The sequence below is a fragment of the Pempheris klunzingeri genome, chromosome 3 (genome assembly GCF_042242105.1).
Source record: "Pempheris klunzingeri isolate RE-2024b chromosome 3, fPemKlu1.hap1, whole genome shotgun sequence".
Taxonomy (NCBI): Eukaryota; Metazoa; Chordata; class Actinopteri; order Acropomatiformes; family Pempheridae; genus Pempheris; species Pempheris klunzingeri.
In genome coordinates, this window is record NC_092014.1 from 3,167,528 (window position 1) to 3,186,234 (window position 18,707).

Sequence of the window (18,707 nt, forward strand, 5' to 3'; positions counted from 1 at the left end):
TAGAAAGTTACGTCACTGCACGGTGGAGCGCGCATCTCTCAGAGCCTCATAATCACCGGCGGCACAGCGGAGAGCTGCGGGTCCCTCCTTCTCCCGCATGGGCCGGACCCACGCAGCACCACGTGACCCCGGAGCCCCGGACTGAACGGGCATCTCACACCGCATCATGGCTGCGGAGGATGCGGCCGCGCGGCTCCGGCCGGGAGCCCTGCTCTCCCGCGGAGCTCCGCTCTCTGCGTCCCGCCTGCTGCTGCTCTCCCTCTCCGCCTGCTCCCTGCTCCCCGCACCGGCGCTCGGCTTGCTCGGCTTTCGGCCGGAGGAGACCGGGGCGGAGCTGTCCGTGGAGGACGGGGTGCTGAAAGCCACCGAGGGGACCCGCTTCATGCTGCGGGTTTATTACTCCACCTCCCCGCAGAGGCTCAACCGCACCGCGGGGACTCGCGCCAACAACGCCGCGCCCTGGATCGCCTTCATCGAGGAGCCAACTCCCGGGCGAGAGGGGCAAGTTCACCCGAAACGGAACATGTGCATGGACAAGAACACCAGGACGTCCGACATCGAGGTTTTAGGGTCTTTCAAGTCTGCTTCCAGTCAGAACTCGGTGCTGGTGGAGCTGCTGGCCAAGGACCTGCGGAGAGGGGAGAAGATCAAATACTACTCCATGTGCGCCTTCGACGGATCCAAATGGGAACACTACCGGACCAGAGACTTCTGGGTGGCCGTGGTGGAGCGCTCGGCTGCCCCGGAGCTCTGGCTACAGGTGTTGGTGTCCGTGCTGCTGCTCGGGCTGTCAGCTCTGTTCAGCGGGCTGAACCTGAGCCTGCTGGCGCTGGACCCGGTGGAGCTGCAGGTCCTCCAGAACAGCGGCACCGACAAGGAGCAGAACTACGCGCGGAAAATAGAGTCGGTGCGTCGGCACGGCAACTACGTCCTGTGCACTCTGCTGCTGGGGACCGCCATCATCAACGCCTCGCTCGCCGTGTGGATGTGCCAGATCCTGGGCATGACTTGGCTCTCCACGGTCATCTGCGCCTTCGGCATCTTCTTCATCGGGGAGATCCTTCCACACTCCGTGGCGTCGCGTCACGGTCTGGCCATCGCCTCCAAAACCATCTGGGTGACGCGGCTGCTGATGGTGCTCTCCTTCCCCATCTCCTACCCCATCAGCAAGCTGCTGGACCTCATCCTCAACCAGGAGATCTCCAACTTCTACACTAGAGAGAAACTCCTGGAGATGCTGCGCGTCACGGACCCGTACCACGACCTGGTCAAGGAGGAGCTCAACATCATCCAGGGCGCGCTGGAGCTGCGCACCAAGACCGTGGAGGACGTCCTGACGCCGCTGACCGACTGCTTCATGCTGCCCTCGGACGTCGTGCTGGACTTCAACACCATGTCGGATATCATGCAGAGCGGGTACACGAGGATACCGGTGTTTGAGAACGAGAGGTCCAACATCGTGGACATCCTGTTCGTCAAGGACCTGGCGTTCGTGGACCCGGACGACTGCACCCCGCTGAAGACCATCACCCAGTTCTACAAGCACCCGCTGCACTGCGTCTTCAACGACACCAAACTGGACGCCATGCTGGAGGAGTTCAAGAAAGGTGAGTGAAGGTGTGTGTGTGGGGGGGAGAGAGAAAACATGGACTACAAACAAGTCAAATTAAGTTTTAAAGAAATGACATTAAGGCTTCAGTAGCCAAAAACTATGGTGTTGGCATGCAGGAGGGGAAATGAGCCCACCTGAGAGACTGGCACCAGTTGCCATGGTAACCTCAACAACAACAACAACAACAGGTGAGAGGCAGGATGCTGAGTCATCAACCTCCACATCTCCACATCAACCAAAGCCTTAAACACACTCAACAAGAAACCTTTTCAGGTTTTGTAGAAGTTGGCAAATAATGTGGGAAAGTTGAAATGAAAATAAATTCTAAACTTTAATTTTTAAGAGGCTTAAAAGGCTTAAATGTCAGGACAGTATAATAATAATAATAATAATAAGAGATAAGAGAGGCTTTATTGATGCCACACAGGGGGGATTTACTTGTTCCAGCTACAGAGGAGACAGAAAAGGTGCAGAAATAAAGTGTCAGTAGTGCAAAAACAAGTTCTATTACAAAATCTAAAAATAAATGCAAATATAACATTTAAAAAAAAAATGTATTTGCACAACACCTTTCATACATAAAATGCAGCTAAAAGTGATTTACAGTGCGGCTTTAAAAACAAAACAAAGCGTTAATAAAAACAGAATGAAAGATGGCCGACAAATAAAAGTCTAAAAAATGTAAAAAAGATAAACAAATATATAATATAACTAAATTCCTGCCTGAAAAAGGTCCTCAGCTGATGTTTAATGCAGGTCCGGGGTCTGAAGTTGCTTTTTCTTAGCTTCAACACTAAGTGAGTGGGACTGAAACAATAACTTGAGCAGATTAAAGGAGGGTGTGACTTAAAGTCCCTGGACTGGCTGGAGAGATGGAAACAGTCAGCTGTGCTGCCGTGGAGCGACGTCCTTTAACGTCTCTTTGCTCCTTCAAAGCTATTTATCAGTTAACAGTTGAGTATTGTGAGTGTTTATCTGCAGCCTGTGTGCAGCTCCTCCCTGCATCGACAGGACCGTTCAGACCCAGTTTGCAGTGCTGCTGCAGCAGAAACCGTCTCCTCTCCTGGAAGTCAGCTGGTATTCCTGCTTTATTGCACAGTATAAAATGGGTGGGGTGCTCACCGGCCAATCGCAGGCCTCGCTCTTCCTCACCGCCTTGCTGCATGTTCGGGGACCCTGCACTGTCAGCATTTTCTGCTTTTTCTTCTTCTTCTTCTGCTGCTGCTGCTGCTGGGTTTGTGTTGAGGATAGGAAGAGATGGAGGTAAACAGAGAAGGACACCTTGACCGAGGCAGCCTCTGTGTTTACAGAAAACAAGCGACAGCTCGTATATATTTACATTTTTGCTTGTTTCATAACCACTGAGTAAAAATCAGGTACCACCTAAATGTCATACCTTGATTAGATAAACATCCCTCTGACTTTGACCTCCATGTGTGTGTGTGTGGAGTGTGTGTGAAGCCAGATGTTGGATGAACACAAGCATGATTTCCTGTGTGACTGTGCCACAGAGGGATCTGGAGGAGATAATCCACACAGACTGGAGGATTATACACAAGGTCTCGCCCTCGCTGTGTCCCTCCCTCCCTGTGCTGCTCTGTAAAAACACTTTCAAGCACTGCGGCAGGAAATCGCAGGTTCCCTCGTTCACTTCAATGAGCTGCCCCCCTGCAGCAGTGGACGCAGCCACAGAGAGCTCAGGGGGGGGAAAAAAGCAGCACAAACAGCCGTGGAGAGTCGTGGCATTAGATAAATCAATCTGGACTCTTAATTTGTATTTCACAGTTACACAGTGTGTTGTTTTTAACGTTCTTTAGCTTTTCTGTGGGTCTGAATGCTTCCACTCACACACATTCACTCCATCTTCACGTTTATACTGTGCGTGTTAAGCCGTTAGCTTATTTACATCTGATTTATTGGTAATGATTTCTAATAAGGGTAAAAGATTTACTTAAGTGAGCCTTAAATGATGCATGACTCATGATGATTAATGCAGGATGGGTCATCAATTCCCATTAAAGAACGATCGAGTCACTATGACTTAGATGGATCGTCAATAAAGTTACTTCATACATTAATTAATATGTGACCAAATTAGCAGGATCCCTCTCCGATAATAAAGAAGCTTCATATTTAATAGGAGCTGATTTGGTGTCTGATAAACAGACATTTTCATCACAGTAGGGAAAGAAAATCACAATTTGTCAATTAGTACCTGCTGCATGATATTGGTTTTATATTGATCTTTCTTAACCTTTAACTAATCACGTTTAAATGATTTGTTCCCTTACTATTATGTAGTGATGTTTGTCTACCAAAGGGTGGAGAAAGGTCATTGTTTTCAAAGTCTCAAGTCATTTCCAAGTCTTAAACTTGGACTAAGGCTTCTCCACATTTATTGTTTTAAGTTAAAAAAAAAAAAAAAAGACTATACTATGTGTAAATAACAAACTGGTCTGAGTATTTATTACTTTCAAATACATTTTAAAACATATAAAAGCAAAACGATCAGGTGCTCTTTGGTGAGTTATTCCTCTGATTAGCTTTGACAGCATTTGCATTTTAGAACTCACGAGTTCCTGATTGAATCTTCAGCTTTCAACATTTGAAGCAAAACTTAAAAACAAATAAAACACAAATGTGTTATTTTAAATTTGAGCGCTGCCATAATTACTGGTCACTAAACCATTATTTCATCTTGGCTGTGATTTAAACGCATGGAAAGTCACAGATTTCATCTATCAACATAGTATAGATCTAGATATCTAAGTCTGAATCAGTATGAATGGGCTATAAAGTCTCATCCACTCTGTAAAAAACTCAAGCTGAGCTTTAAAACCTCTCGATTTCAGTATGAAGACTCTAATAACATACAGGTTAAATGGATATATAGATCAAAATAAAGTTGTTTAAATATCGGAACAATGCTTATAGTTAATATAACCCACACAACCCACGCTCGCAGGGAGCAGAAGAAGACGTATCTGGGGAATAACTCACATCTTTGCCTGCCAACAGTTAGGAAAACACTGCCTTCACTACATTTGAGGACTCTGCAGAGGTGCAGCAGGGAGAGGGATTCTTTGGCTTGAGCTCTTAGCAGCATGTCGGCCAAGTAACACCTTCCCCGCTGCGAACAACGGCAGCAGTAGGATGCCGGTACAGAGACCCAGATCTGCGCCAGGGGGATCTTATTTGGGCAAGATGAGGCTGAACATTACACACAAATCCTGGACCGGAGTCTGCATCTCTCTGCCAGGAAGCTCAAACTATAGAAGAGGAGGGGTGCTGAGCCAAAACAACAAAACAGAGATGATAAAAGTCTTAGTATGGCCAAGTAAGAGCTGTAAGATCATATGTTTGTCACAAATAAAGTCTCCAAAGAGGAAAATATGTTTCTATCTCAAGTGTTAGCAGGTACGACTTGTGGTAAATAGCTTTACTATCACCCTGATGACTTTATTTAACCAGTTCTTCTACTGAGTCCTCCCCCCTCTCTGTGTCCCGGGAGGCTATACTATAAAATATTCAGCGTACTGTATTTCCAGTGTGTCTCCCTGCCATCTGCTCTCCGGGCATCCATGTTCCTTTTTACACGTTTCGGCTGATCAGCTCTTATCCCGCAAACGCAAGTACATGCAGCGGGATAAAGTGTCATTCACAGTTTATGTGGTCAGCAGAAGCAGGCGGAAGCTTTTTCAATGAGTGAGCAAAGCAAGCAGGGAAGGCCTCCTGGTCGAGTGGCTGAAAATCATTTGAGAAATCATCTGAATCTAATCGCTCTCTGGTCATTTGTTTGGCGTAAGGCCACAGATTGGACCCTGGGATAACACCTGATGAAGGGAATTCACTGAGTTCAGCTTACCAGGCCTCTAAAGTGCAGACATTTACAGAAAGAGGTGGTGCCTGCCATGGGAGCAGAGTATGAATGGACAGGAACAAAGGACGCATTCATTACAGGAAGTGCCGTATAAAGTTGCCAGTAGTTTCTAACTGAGCGCTTGCAAAGCTCCATTTGTAGTCATGTTCAAATAGTTTTTTATAGAATAAATGGTGACGGTGAGTCATGAGACAAAAGGCTTTTGCTAAATTGACCTGAGACTCCTCTTCTCATCATGGTAACATCATGGACTGTATAAAAGAAGTGGATGAGGCCACTGTGATGTCTTTTGGACTTTTGAAGCATTTAGTTTGGTTTTACAGGCGCCGCCATCTTGGATTCATGGCCGTCGTCATCTTGTCTTTTTTTTTTCTGAGCCAGAAGTGACGTGCTTTTCTACAAAGACCGCCTCTGATTGGTTAGTCACAGCGTAGTCCTGCTTGTTTTCCCCTTAATGGGACAAATGGGCTCATTTTGCTATAGACTTCCATTCACTCTGACCAACAGAGTCGCCCCCTGCTGGACAGCAGAGAGAATGCAGCTTTAAGGCTCCTAATATCCAAAATAAGAAAATCAATATGCCACCTTGGAAGTTAACGGGACCCACAATAATATGTTTGGTGATTGGCTGCTAAGATTTAAAGCTTTAAAACTTTATTTCAGCCGTTTCACCTGCTGTCTGAAGTTACCTGACTTCCTCCTACATGATTTCTGAGTAATTCGGTCCAATCAAGCTGAGAAAGGAGTTATTTTACTTATTTATGTAAATCACAAAAGCCAAATCAAACAACTTCTCTTTCCAGAATCAACGTCCCAGTTATCTGAGATAAAAGCGACATAGTTTTCATTGACAACTATTTACTAAGAAAATCACCCTCAAATATTCTCATCAGATCTCTTTCATAGCAGCACATTTTATTTCATGCACACTAAATCCTGGTTAAGACTCCAACGTTCACAGAGACATACAATACATCAAGCTGAATGCACCGCTTGTCTTGAATATGATGTTGCAGCCATTCAAAGGTGTCTCAGGTGTGATTCAATGTCATATAAGCCGGATATTCTTCCAGGGAGTCTGAAGATGTGTTTTGTTCACAACTTTGAGGCTGCTCGCTTCAATCAAGGACATTAAAGAAGGTTGGGAAGTCAAAGAAATACTTGAAGGGAAGAGAGAAAAATGTGAGGAGGAAATTTATAAAAGAGAAAAAAAAAAGTGGTTGTTCGGTGTGAAGAACTCAGAGCAAAAGAACATATAGCACATTAGCAGCAAATGCTCTCTCCTCTCCCTCTTTCAGTCTATTCTGTATGTAAGACTGACCTATTTAGCTCAGCGCAGCTCTGCCAGAACTGTGTGCACTTTGTGTGTGTGTGTGTGTGTGCATGGATATGTGTGTGTGTGTGTGTGTGTGTGTGTGTGTGTGTGTGTGTGTGTGAGAGAGAGAGGTAGTATTTGGCAGGCAGAGAGTGTAGAAGCAGAGACAGAAGCTCAGTGAGGGAGTTGCTTTGGAGCCAAACTGGTGAGGAGGAGCTACAAACAAGGATTCACTGTTTTCTGTCAGTGTATATGTGTGTGTGTGTGTGTGTGTGCAGGGAGTGTGTGTGTGATTTCTGTATCTCTGTGTGAGCGCACTCTCTGACAGTAAGGGTGTGAATTGTGCAACGGTGGGACTGAATGATGCAACGCACAACTGCTGCTGTCTGCAGTGCAGTGTCTCATTAGCAGTAAGACACATTGGGACAAACACACACTCTCTCACACACACTCTCACACACACACACATACACACACACTACATAAATCTTGTTTAAGATCCTGACCAGAAAACGGCTCTGTTTTGCCTCATTTTCTTCTTCTGCAAAACATCCTAAACGAGTTTTTCCTCCCAGCAGCACATCGGATTATTATTAATCATTCAATTTATCTTTGGAAACGCCCCAAGATTTTACATCCCATAACATAAACTCATCATCCTGGAGCAAAAACACAGCAGAAGCAGACCAGCAGCAAACGTTACCGCGTTGTATTTGCATGATGGATTGTGTTTCTGCATCCAGAGACTCTCTGTGTGTGTGTGTGTGTGTGTGTGTGTGTGTGTGTGTGTGTGTGTTGTATTGAATCCTCCCCGCTGTTACACCCACTCTGTTCAGCTCGTGCTGCTGCTGCTGCTCCACTTACTGAACATCAGACTGCAGCGCTCGTCTCCCACTCGCTGTGAGTCATACATACATACATACATGTGAAGGGGAGCAGCTTTACTCGAATCTAATCTAAAAACTCTAAATATAAAATCTAATCATCTCTTTTCACAGTATGGAGCCAGTTTAGAGATCTAAGTTGGTCAGTAAATAAAAGCAAAACAAGCCCAAAGGCAGTTTAGAAAAAAACATGTTTTAGGCTCAAAATATGGTTAATAACTAATAATCAGGTTGGTGGTTCAATTCCCTGCTTCCTTTCCATTATGTTAAAGTGTTAAAGTTGCACTGTTATGGCCAATATGAGTATTACAAGCAACAAACAAAGGAACTTTGATAGATCATCCTGTCGAAACCATTTTTATCACCTGCTCTTACATCTCAAATACAGGAGAGAAAACTATTTCAATCAAAATGATAAAATGGAGCACTAGATTGTTTGTCTCCTTTGTCTCTCAGGGCTTTTTTAGACGTTAGTATCTTTAAAAAAAAATGTTTTTACAGCAACTAGCTACTGCAATTTTAATGTACTGATGTCGGCACATTTCCGAGGATCAGAGGAAATCACTACATGTTTGTGCCCCTGAAACTGAAGCTCATTTTTAACTGCTGTAATGTGATGCCTTCAGTGACTATTTGATCCGACAGCTCAGTTTTAATTCATACGCACAAAGTATTTCCCATTAATTGGACGCAAACCAATTACAACAAGAAAAAAAAATAGGTGCTCAAATTGATGTCTAAATTTAAATTTAAATCACCTGGTGTGATGAAGACGAGGTCCAGTGCTTGCGAGCGGCTGTATAATTTGAATAAATTGGCCTATTCATAGTTAATTGGGTTTAAATGATGAAGACGTAGCACAGCCTACTATACACACTCATTTTGGTGAAGTGGGTTTTTACATTTTGCTTTGCAGGTTCTTCAGTGAAATGAAAGCTGCAAACACACTTAAAGCATTAGAGTCATAATATAACACTAAATGTCCCGTTTATGTCTATTTACCACATCTCCAACCTCAAACAATGCATTCTTAAAGGTGACACCCACCTGGTTGTGCTCCCCTCCAGGGAAGTCCCACCTTGCCATCGTGCAGCGGGTGAACAATGAGGGTGAGGGCGACCCTTTCTACGAGGTGATGGGCATCGTCACCCTGGAGGACGTCATCGAGGAGATCATCAAGTCGGAGATCCTGGATGAGACGGACCTCTACAGTACGCACACACACACACACACACACACACACACACACACGGAGGCACTAAACTGTTGGTAATTAAATATGAAAATGACAAAATATTCAGATTCTCTTTATGAGTCATTATCAGCTCACCCAGATGACCCAGACTGACCAGACGCAGTCTCTCATCAGCTATTACAGTATTTTGAGATCATACACACACTACTCACTAAAAGTTAGGGATATTCGACTTTCAGGTGAAATATATGGAAAATGTAAAAAGTTAATGCTACAGTGATATTATATCATGAAAGTAGGACATTTAAGTAGAAGCATGCACTGGTAATTTTATTCATTTTAAACTATTTATTGAAAGAAAATCTAACAACAGTGGTAGGTATACCACAACAAAACATTTTCAGTGTCTCAATAAATTGGGATGTGGCCAAAGGACGTCCACTCCTCTCCTTTCTGTGACTCTTCCAGTCTCTGTATCACTGTTCCAACCTCCTGATGACACTCTGTGACCCTCTAAGCTCAGTGAACACCTCCGTCTGAGGACTTCCTGTTTGAAGCCTCCAGTGTTGAGGTGCTGCTGATCAACTGTTAGGTGTCGTCTTGGTCTCATGATGTCAGAATGTGAACAGCAGGATGAGGAGGACTGTTTAAATACCAATTCTAACTGAAGCAGGAAATGTATTGGTGGATTCATGGATCAAACCTGTTGTGAATGTTGCTGTTAAGCTTCTTGTTAGAGAACAGCAACTGGTGCAGAAAGTACTGAGACACTGAACAGTTGGACATGTGCATTCAAAGGTTTAGAGAAGGTCACATTAAGTTCACCTGGAAAGGTTAGAATGCATTTTAGGTTCATCCTGAAATTTCACCTGAAAGCTGAATATCCCTGACTTTTAGTGAGTAGTGTATATTGATTGTCGCCGGCTGCTCTTTAGACTCATTGTTCCTCTCTTACTGTATCTAACATCCACCTCCTTAAAGTCTTTCTCACAGTGATATCCCGTTGTTACCTGGCTGGGGATTCATTATTACGTCACTGCCAGGCTAAACTCAGCTATGATGAGCTTCCAGTTTCACAATAACCTAAAAACATGTAATACTCCTGTATAAGACACATCTACATATACTGAGAAACACGTGGGAATGGCAGGAATCTCCCTCACAGATGATTACAAAACAAAAGACGTGTGATTTGAACCTCCTCATTTGGTGTGCGTTGGTGCGTGTGTCCGTCCTGTCAGCTGACAACCGAACAAAGCGGCGTGTTTCTCACCACGAGAGGAAGCAGCAGGACTTCTCCATCTTCAAGCTGTCAGAGAACGAGATGAAAGTGAAGATTTCGCCTCAGCTCCTCCTGGCAACGCACCGCTTCCTCTCCACAGGTAGCCATCAGAGGGGTCTGTCTTTGGCTTGGAATTACAGGATGAACTGATTAGTCTACATGAAGCATTCTTAATAAGTGTTAATAATAAGGTTTTTATTCCTTTTTGCCTTTTCACAAAGTAAAAATACTCAGTAACTGTGACGCTTTCTTCCCTCCATCAGAGGTGGAGCCCTTCAAGCCAGCTCACATCTCAGAGAAGATCTTGCTCCGGCTGATCAAACACCCCAGCGTGGTTGAGGAGCTCAAGTTTGATGAGAAAAACAAGCGAGCACAACAGCACTTTCTGTTCCAGCGCAACAAACCGGTGGACTACTTCATCCTGGTGCTGCAGGTGCCTGCTTCGGTTCCTCCGCTACGCTCCGAGAGGCCGATAAGCAGAAGCTGCTCTGCTCACATGGCGCTTCTCTGTTTCTCTGGTGTTTTCTCTTCAGGGTCGAGTAGAGGTGGAGTTCGGTAAAGAGGCACTGAAGTTTGAGAACGGAGCTTTTTCTTACTTTGGGGTACCTGCCATCATGCCATCAGGTACACACACACTCCTTTATACTTACCTTGTAAAACAAAACGACATACATGAGAGTTTTCCGCTCCCTCTAAGTTAGTTTCTGTGTGTAACATAGTGAAACAGCTGCACTTTGGCTAGGTTTAGGCACCAAAACTACATGGTAGAGTTAAGGAAAACAGTATAGCTTGGGTTGAAATAATAATGTTAGATACACAACAGATGCTACGTTATGCATGTAACCTAACTTACATCAGTTCCATCAGCCCGCCCTCCCCGGCCTCCCTCCTACGTGGACTTTGTCTCTCTTTATACTACACCACCAGACTTCCTCTTTTGTCATCATGAACGCTAAGTAAGTGCTTAAGTAAACACTGGTCATTCTAACACCCTTTAAAAAACACCTACTGAGTCTTTTTCGGGTTATTAAATGTCTAATATGAACTCCTGCCTGAACCCGAAGACCTAAATTTAATCCAGACTTTAATCTTAAAGCCCTAAAGCAGAGCTCTCATTGTAATTCATCATGTCATCCCAAAAGGTTAGATACATAGATACTGTGTTTTGAGTGCTTTTTAAAATCAATTAAAATGAACTAGACAGGAACCCGATGTTTGTGTGACCCATGCAGTGGCACCATGCCGTGTAAAAGCGCTTTAAGTGGCCAGAGGACTAGAAAGGGAGTCCATTTACCAAATACACAAACTGATGTACTGAATGTTGCAGCAAAATCAAAGCAATTTAATCACAAAAACTTGATAGAAATATCTGAAAGAATCTGCGGTATGTGTGCGTGTGTTTGTTTATGATCGTGACTCTCCAGAAATCTTCCTTCATGGTTTTTGAATTGTTCTGAACCATCATTTTACTGACAAAGCCTTGAATGCAGCGTTCATCAAGTGCCTGAGATAAAGGAACGTCTTCAGCTCTTTCACAAGCAGGGTGGAAATCATTCATGATTTGATTAACACCACCAGGTCTTGTTTATCCTGTGAATATGTCGTGTGGGTCTTCTTCACAGTGCACAGATCCCCCTCTCGCAGCAGCGGTTTGGACCGCTCCGAGTCCATGCTGTACGGAGGGAGCATGGGCCAGCTGAACGGAGGGGGGAACGTCTACCTGCCAGACTACTCCGTCAGACAGCTCACACATCTACAGATCATCAAGGTGACGCCTGAATCCCACAGTCTGCACTTCTTCCTTTTAAAAAAAAATCTATGGTTTTCAGCTACTACTCAACTGTTTTCACATTTAAAGACAATACTGTGTCTTTAACCCTCAGGCTTCATTTCAGGCAGCAAATGCTACAAATGTCCATTTTGAAATTTAACGTCCATTAACACGGCACAATGTGACAGCAGTAAACAACATCATGACATTTTCTGCTATTCTTAGAGCCTCGCCAGCTGAGAGTGTTAAACTCACGACACTTCTTCGTCCTCTGGGTGACGAAATGTCACTGAAATTTGTTCGTTTACACACAACTTGTAGTTGGAGAGTCCATGATGGATGGGAGTGTGACAGCTCTCAGTAAATAGGAGCCTATCCACAGCAAATTTTACTTGTCATGGACCACAGTTGTTGCCAAAGGAGCATTTAACTTGATGGTGCCGTCAGGAGCTACCCTCTTGTGACCGTGAATATCTATAGTCACTTTTGTGGCGACCTCACCAGTGGTGTATAAGGATGTGTGATATCATCCTCCCTTATTTTGGCTCTACTGCAACAAAGTCGACTACAATAAACACGACTTACAATGTAGTCGGTGGCCAGGTTTAGAAAGAAAGGAGCCAAATGCAGACACGGGCTGCTGCTCCAAGAGTTGAGAAGAGAAAAGCTTTACAGACTAAATAAGCAGGCAGCTGCAGGTGAAAATCCAACTGCACTCTGAGGACGAACTGGCAAAGGATCCGGGGAAGTAAATGAAGGAGAGGCTGACGAGTGAAGACAGGGGAATCAAACAGGTGCAGACGATCGCACGGGGCAGGAATTCAGTCAGAGCAACACCAGGGAAATGATATTTAAATATCGCTGCTGTTGTGTTAAACCTTAAAACTGGCCTGTATTGTATTTATCTTGTTGTGTTACAAAGTTTTCTAGCACCAAAGGCTTCAGGAGGAACATGTGGCTCTTTAGTTGAAATCAAAACACAAAAATGATCCGTAATCATTTAAACCTACTAACAATGTGGATTCTGTTCCTTTTGGTGATTTAATCACATTCACACCAACTAGGATTCATTATGTTTGTGCTCAAGTAGACTTTAAAACAGCTTTTTTTTTTGTTCTATTTTATGTATTATTACTTAATAATACCCATAATGCTCCTGTGTGTCAGATCACCCGGAGCCACTACCAGAACGCTGTGACAGCCACCCGAATGGACAGCTCTCCTCAGACGCCCGACGCCGACACCCGTCTGACAGAAAGCAGCACCCTGACCCCTGAGCCGTCGGCCACCTTGATGCCCCCGCAGCACACCACCACCACCACCGCCACCACCACCCTCCTCATGCCCCCACCCAGAGAGCCGAGCCGACCCGGCTCAGCCCGAACCCGAGGACAGCAGTCCAGCGTCCCACACAGCACCTCACTGCTGAACGAGAAGAACCGCATCGTGCGTAAGTAAAGGAGGAGGAAATAACAATCCTGCAGCCGATTTACACTTCAGACGGACGTCAATACAAGATGAGCTCAGCCATCAGAGGCTGCTGCTTCAAATTAGGTTTTTTTTCTGAATCCATCAGGGCATAATAGTCAGGATGAATAGAATTCAATAACAGCAGCAAGCTCAAGCTGCAAAGAGACGCTTTTAACACGTGGTGACTGCCAGACAGAGAAATAACAGGCTGAATGAGATAAGAGAAGATGGGAGGATTCAGTAAACACACACTTGTGTTTTCATTTATTCTCACCGTGTTTTAGACTTTTGGACGTGTTGGTTGGAGAATTGTTGTTTTTTTTTTAGGGTTAAAAAAGATAAAAGTTAGGTGTAACAGTGGGTCATGATAGAGAAGCTCCTACATTAATTCATTTCAAAAGCCAATTCTGACTTCAATATAATATAAATAGCATGTTCCTCACATTTACTCACATTTAAATGTGTCCCACAACATTTTATGACCGTGTTAAAGCGCTGCAGCAGGGATTTTATAGCTACTATAACGTAGTGTGGGCCGGAGCTTAAATTAATGAAGCTGATTAGATGAAAACCTTTTGAAATATGGATGCACCATTTAAAAAAAGCGCTTTACCAAATGATGCATCTCAGGAAGACCATATGTTGCAACTGATGTTAATGGTGTTAATGGCACATGACTTGAAGGAGGAGGAGGAGGAGGAGGCAGGAGAATTAAATTATATAAACGTACGACCTTTCAAGTTCAGTTTGTGCCAAATGAAAGAATCAGACGCTATAAAAAAAGATTGTTCTCCCTCTCGAATATATTTAGAAGGCAAACCTACTGATCATAGTTTTCCAAGTAATGAGAACATTTAATTTAAATGTGCAGTGACGGCGTCTCAGAGCAAAGACGCATCACAAGGTGCATTTTGAGCTCAAATTAAAACAAAAAAACGTCGATGGATGTTTGATTTATCAGCAACAGCTTTTATCTGTGTGTGAATATTATATATAATATAATTTTCACCTACAAACAACCACAACTCCAAATGTTTCCCTTTGTTTTAGTGCTTAAAAAGTACAAGTACATTCTGACAATGTTCAGATTTGATGAACTAACTTTTTACTAACGACCTGAAATTTGTCCTCTCTGCTATTTTTACACTTAATCTAATCTGACGGGTCAGTTTTGGCCCGCGGGCCGTATGTTTGACACCCCTGTTGAATGTTGACTGCACAAAAGAAAGCAGGGAACTTATTTTACAAAGAGACGCTGTGGTCTTAAGTTGTCTTCTGTCATGACTTTGAGCTTGTTGGTGGAGGTGTTGGGGTTTGAATGTGCTAAATGGAAAGGTGTCACATGTATTCTGATGCGTACGTTTAGATGGACGTGTTTGTGTCCTCCGCAGGTAGCAAGTCTGACGGCCAGAAGAGCCCCAGTGATTCGGTGTTTCTCAGGATGGATGAGATCCCCTACATCAGGGAGGACCGATCTGAGGCCGACCCACACACTGGTACGACGCCTCAACACATTTTATGTTCACAGCTGCTCTCAGCTTTCAAGAAACCTGCCTGAGACAGTTACAGCAGACTGGTTTGACTGTTATCAGCCCAGTGGAGTTGTCATCAGTCGTCCTCACCACCATTAGGAAGCTTCAGATGGGGCCGACTGCACCTTCCAGCGGGACAGAAGATGCGAATCATCTATTATTATCAAATCAAAAACAACATGTGACCGCATGAGACTTTTTGGGCACCAACACTACGTGGTTAGTTTTAGGAAATTATGCTAACAGAAGTAGTACAGAAGGAAAAAGGGTCCAGACTTTCTCGCTAACACTAGCCCGTATATGTGGGACAGATGTGCGTTGGTAATTCCTCTTCAGCAGCCTGACAACAGTCAGATCGGCTGAGCTGATCTTCTAACATTCAACTTTTAACTTTCCCGCTCACCACTTTGCTCCTTCCATCACTTCCTGAATGAAGCAGTTTTAACGTCCACATCTGAATACTTCCTCCATCAGCAGGTCTCCAGAGGATATAAACAAAGTCATCAGAGAGTCATACAGGACTTTAATCTGTCCTACAACAGAGACCAAAGCTGTTCATCTCTGGCAGGGTCATGACTATCTCCTTCTCTCTCTCCCTCTCTCTCCCTCCCTCCCTCCCTCTCTCTCTCTCAGACATGGCCTCTGTTCCCATAGAAACGGACACATCTCCTTTCATCAGCAGCCTGTCGCTGAGCGGCTCAGAGGACACTCTCGGCAAGAAACTCCTGCTCAAACTAAGTCAGTCTCTCTCTCTCTCTCACACACACATACATTTGTCTTTCTATACTTGTGTGGACCCTCACTGACATAATACATCCCGTAGCCCACAGTCCAAACCTAATTTCCTCATTTCCAACCATAAAACCGACTCCTAACCTTCAAAATATCCTCAGAAGAAGTCCTCAGTACGATGTGTTATAACTTGGTCCTCGCAGAGATAGTAATTCAATCTGCCCACCAACACCCACACACACACACACACACACACACACACACACACACACACACACGGACACACAAACGTATTCACCAACCTTTTCTTGCGCCTTTCTCTTTCTTTCCCTCCTTGGCGGTCATTCACATGCAAACACAACCACCACAGAGAATAAATTCACCACACACACACACACACACACACACACACACACTCTCTCACACACACACACACACAGTCTGCCTCCCACATAAACTTACATCACTGTTTCGAATTTGCCCACTTGGCATTCCCACGTTGTTTCTTCTTAAAGGACCACTCCACTGTTTTTGCTCTACAAATGTGTACATTATTGACAGATTTAGAAAGCACAGAAAAACATAAAGATGAAACTGGACTCAAACAACAGTAGTTCTTAAGGCTACTGAGTCGGTCTGGTATGAAAACCAACTTATGTTGAATTCACTCTAGTTTCTGGGGTTTTATTTCATTCCAACGTACCGACAGTCTCACTCTGCACCCTCACTAAGGGATGATGAATGGCTCCAGCTTCACTTTCACTCGTGCAAAACTGTCGTCGTTGGTGCTGTCGGGTGCAACAGTGCCGCCCCTGGTACCTCATTGATCACCCTGCATGAAGACGGACCACAAGCTATGATTTGTCAGGTCTCTCGGTCAAGTCACAGCCAGACAGAATCTAATCATCGTACAGTCTGATCTCAGCGTTGTGTATACAAAACTATTGTCTTTTCTCCATTTAGTTTGATTCAGGTGACAAAAATGGCAAATAACAATCACATTTAAATGCCTGGACGTGGGCTGTTAACATCTCTTGTCTCCCTCAGGCCACAAGAAGAGGAAAAAATCCCGCGAAGGAGAGAAAACACCAGAGGACATTTCAGAACAGCCGCTGGTGAAAACCTAGCAGCGGGTTTTGTGAGAGACGCAGACCTGAACACTTTAAGTTGTTTGTAAAGACAACGTGGTCGGTGAACTACAACTATCAGAGTTTTATCTGAGAGCAACACACCCCTCACACACCCCTCACACGGTAGGAGATCATAAAGGGACACCCGTCAACAAGAATGTACTGAAGAAGCTGGATGGAGGACGACACCATTTTAACAAAATACACAGGGTGGGGGGGGTGCGGCTTTGGCAATATGCATTAAAACGTAGCTTCTCATCTTCACAGGTTTTTCATGCTGATGCTCGTATAAAAAAAACAATGAATGACTGAATGTAAAAGGTTTGTAGAAAAAAAAAAGAAGAAGTTTTTATACACTATATACCTTCCTCATGTGGTCACTTCTCCAATGGAGCTAAAGGGAATAACGGTACACAGGAAACGGATGGAAGACACCAAAGATGTTGCTGTTTTGTACATACGGCTCCAAACTGCTGCACAGGGCGACTCTCGACAGAGCAGAAGGTTGCTGTTAATTAGAGCTGTAGTCCATCATGTTGCTGGAGAGAAATATTAATCTTTTAACCGTTTATTTATCTACAAACAAGAATTTCATATCCGGATTGTGTCTTTTAAATATCTCCTCCCTTTCCAAAATGCAGATTGACACACAAGCCTACACAATATGGCCACAAGTATGTGGACACCATGTTTTTCCTTGTTTGGGTGCTTTACATCGAAGGGAAATCTTCAACGTTGCCCCCAGACAGCCATTTTCCCCCAGTCTATTTTAGCTCTCTTCAAAGCAGCCAGACCACATTGACAAAAACAACAATTTTACCTCACAGAACACAGAAGTTACAGGTCCACCGCTGCCTCGGTGGGTTAGTTTGTTCGTCGCTGCGTGCCTTCGACGTCTAAAAGGGTTAGTTCATATCTGATCTAACCAGTTAATTCATTGATCGAGGCAGCGGTAGAACGGCGACTCCCGTGTTAAAATTAGGTTAAATTACTGTTTTTATCAATGGAGTCTGGCGAGAGAGACAGAGAGAGAACGATTCAGTTCCCCCTTCGCAAAGGTTTGTCTGATGCAAAGAAAAGTGGTGAAAGTGTTATAATTGATGATGATTAGGTGGCTAAAATAACAAATAAATGTGTGTTTGAATCAGGAGGTCATAAAAACCCCTAAAAACATATAAAGGTAACTGGTGCATGTTAAAATGGAATCAGACTGATGGATGATAATCAGATTGGATTTTTTAATCATACTTATTTGTTGATTTTGTTTCTATGTTGCTTATTGTCTGGTTATTTGGTGAAAGTCATCGCTACAACCGCTGTTTTTCTCCTGAGCTCCGAGCGTTTTTCTTTCCTTATCTGAACCTTTGCCTTTTTAAGATGTGTGAGATTTGAGGACTTTTGGACTTTTGGCTCAGACACAGATGAAAGACAGATTACAGCTGCCTGCCTGCCTGCATGCAGATTTTTTTTTTTAGAAATCTCGGGTCAGCCTTTCATTTCCGTTCAGTTTTTATTCACCACACGACTTGTGACCGCTGAACCTTTTTAAATAATCATCACTTGAGCTTCCATTTCAATTATAAATGAAAGTCATTCTCTGGGTTTTCTTTATTGGAGGTGCACTGGAAGTGGGTTTGTATCTAAAGTGAGCACACACACCTCCACAAGACTCTGTTGTTGTCTCCAAACATCCAATCAGCACGAATGTAGATAATCTAGACTGTTTTATCTTTACTTTTATTAACTGACCTGCATTCACACATAATGGTTTTTACTTATTTAGAAATGCATCCTTTTTTGATTCCAATATCACTGAATCTTCTTTCCACTACATGTTTCTCCTTTGCCTTGTGGCTGCATGGATTTAAAGGTGAATTTAAGGGTTATTTGATATTTGATATGAG

General features: G+C 43.9%; 1 protein-coding gene across 1 annotated transcript; it reads left to right on the forward strand.

Moving 5' to 3' along the window:
- Window positions 1–166: 166 nt before the first annotated feature.
- Window positions 167–16,800, forward strand: LOC139199435 (metal transporter CNNM1-like). Its single transcript, XM_070828506.1, has 10 exons — window positions 167–1,607; window positions 8,759–8,902; window positions 10,128–10,268; window positions 10,432–10,601; window positions 10,702–10,792; window positions 11,791–11,936; window positions 13,107–13,389; window positions 14,801–14,905; window positions 15,575–15,679; window positions 16,721–16,800. Exons 1-10 carry the CDS (start codon window positions 167–169, stop codon window positions 16,798–16,800), a joined length of 2,706 nt encoding a protein of 901 aa, XP_070684607.1.
- The last annotated feature ends 1,907 nt before the right edge of the window (window positions 16,801–18,707 follow it).

Bases quoted from the DNA above. Each gene is read 5' to 3' on its own strand.
- LOC139199435 (XM_070828506.1), top strand. From the start codon at position 167: ATGGCTGCGGAGGATGCGGCCGCGCGGCTCCGGCCGGGAGCCCTGCTC. The intron at 8,903-10,127 runs GTACGCACACAC...CCGTCCTGTCAG, and splicing joins GGATGAGACGGACCTCTACA to CTGACAACCGAACAAAGCGG. The intron at 10,269-10,431 runs GTAGCCATCAGA...TCCCTCCATCAG, and splicing joins GCACCGCTTCCTCTCCACAG to AGGTGGAGCCCTTCAAGCCA.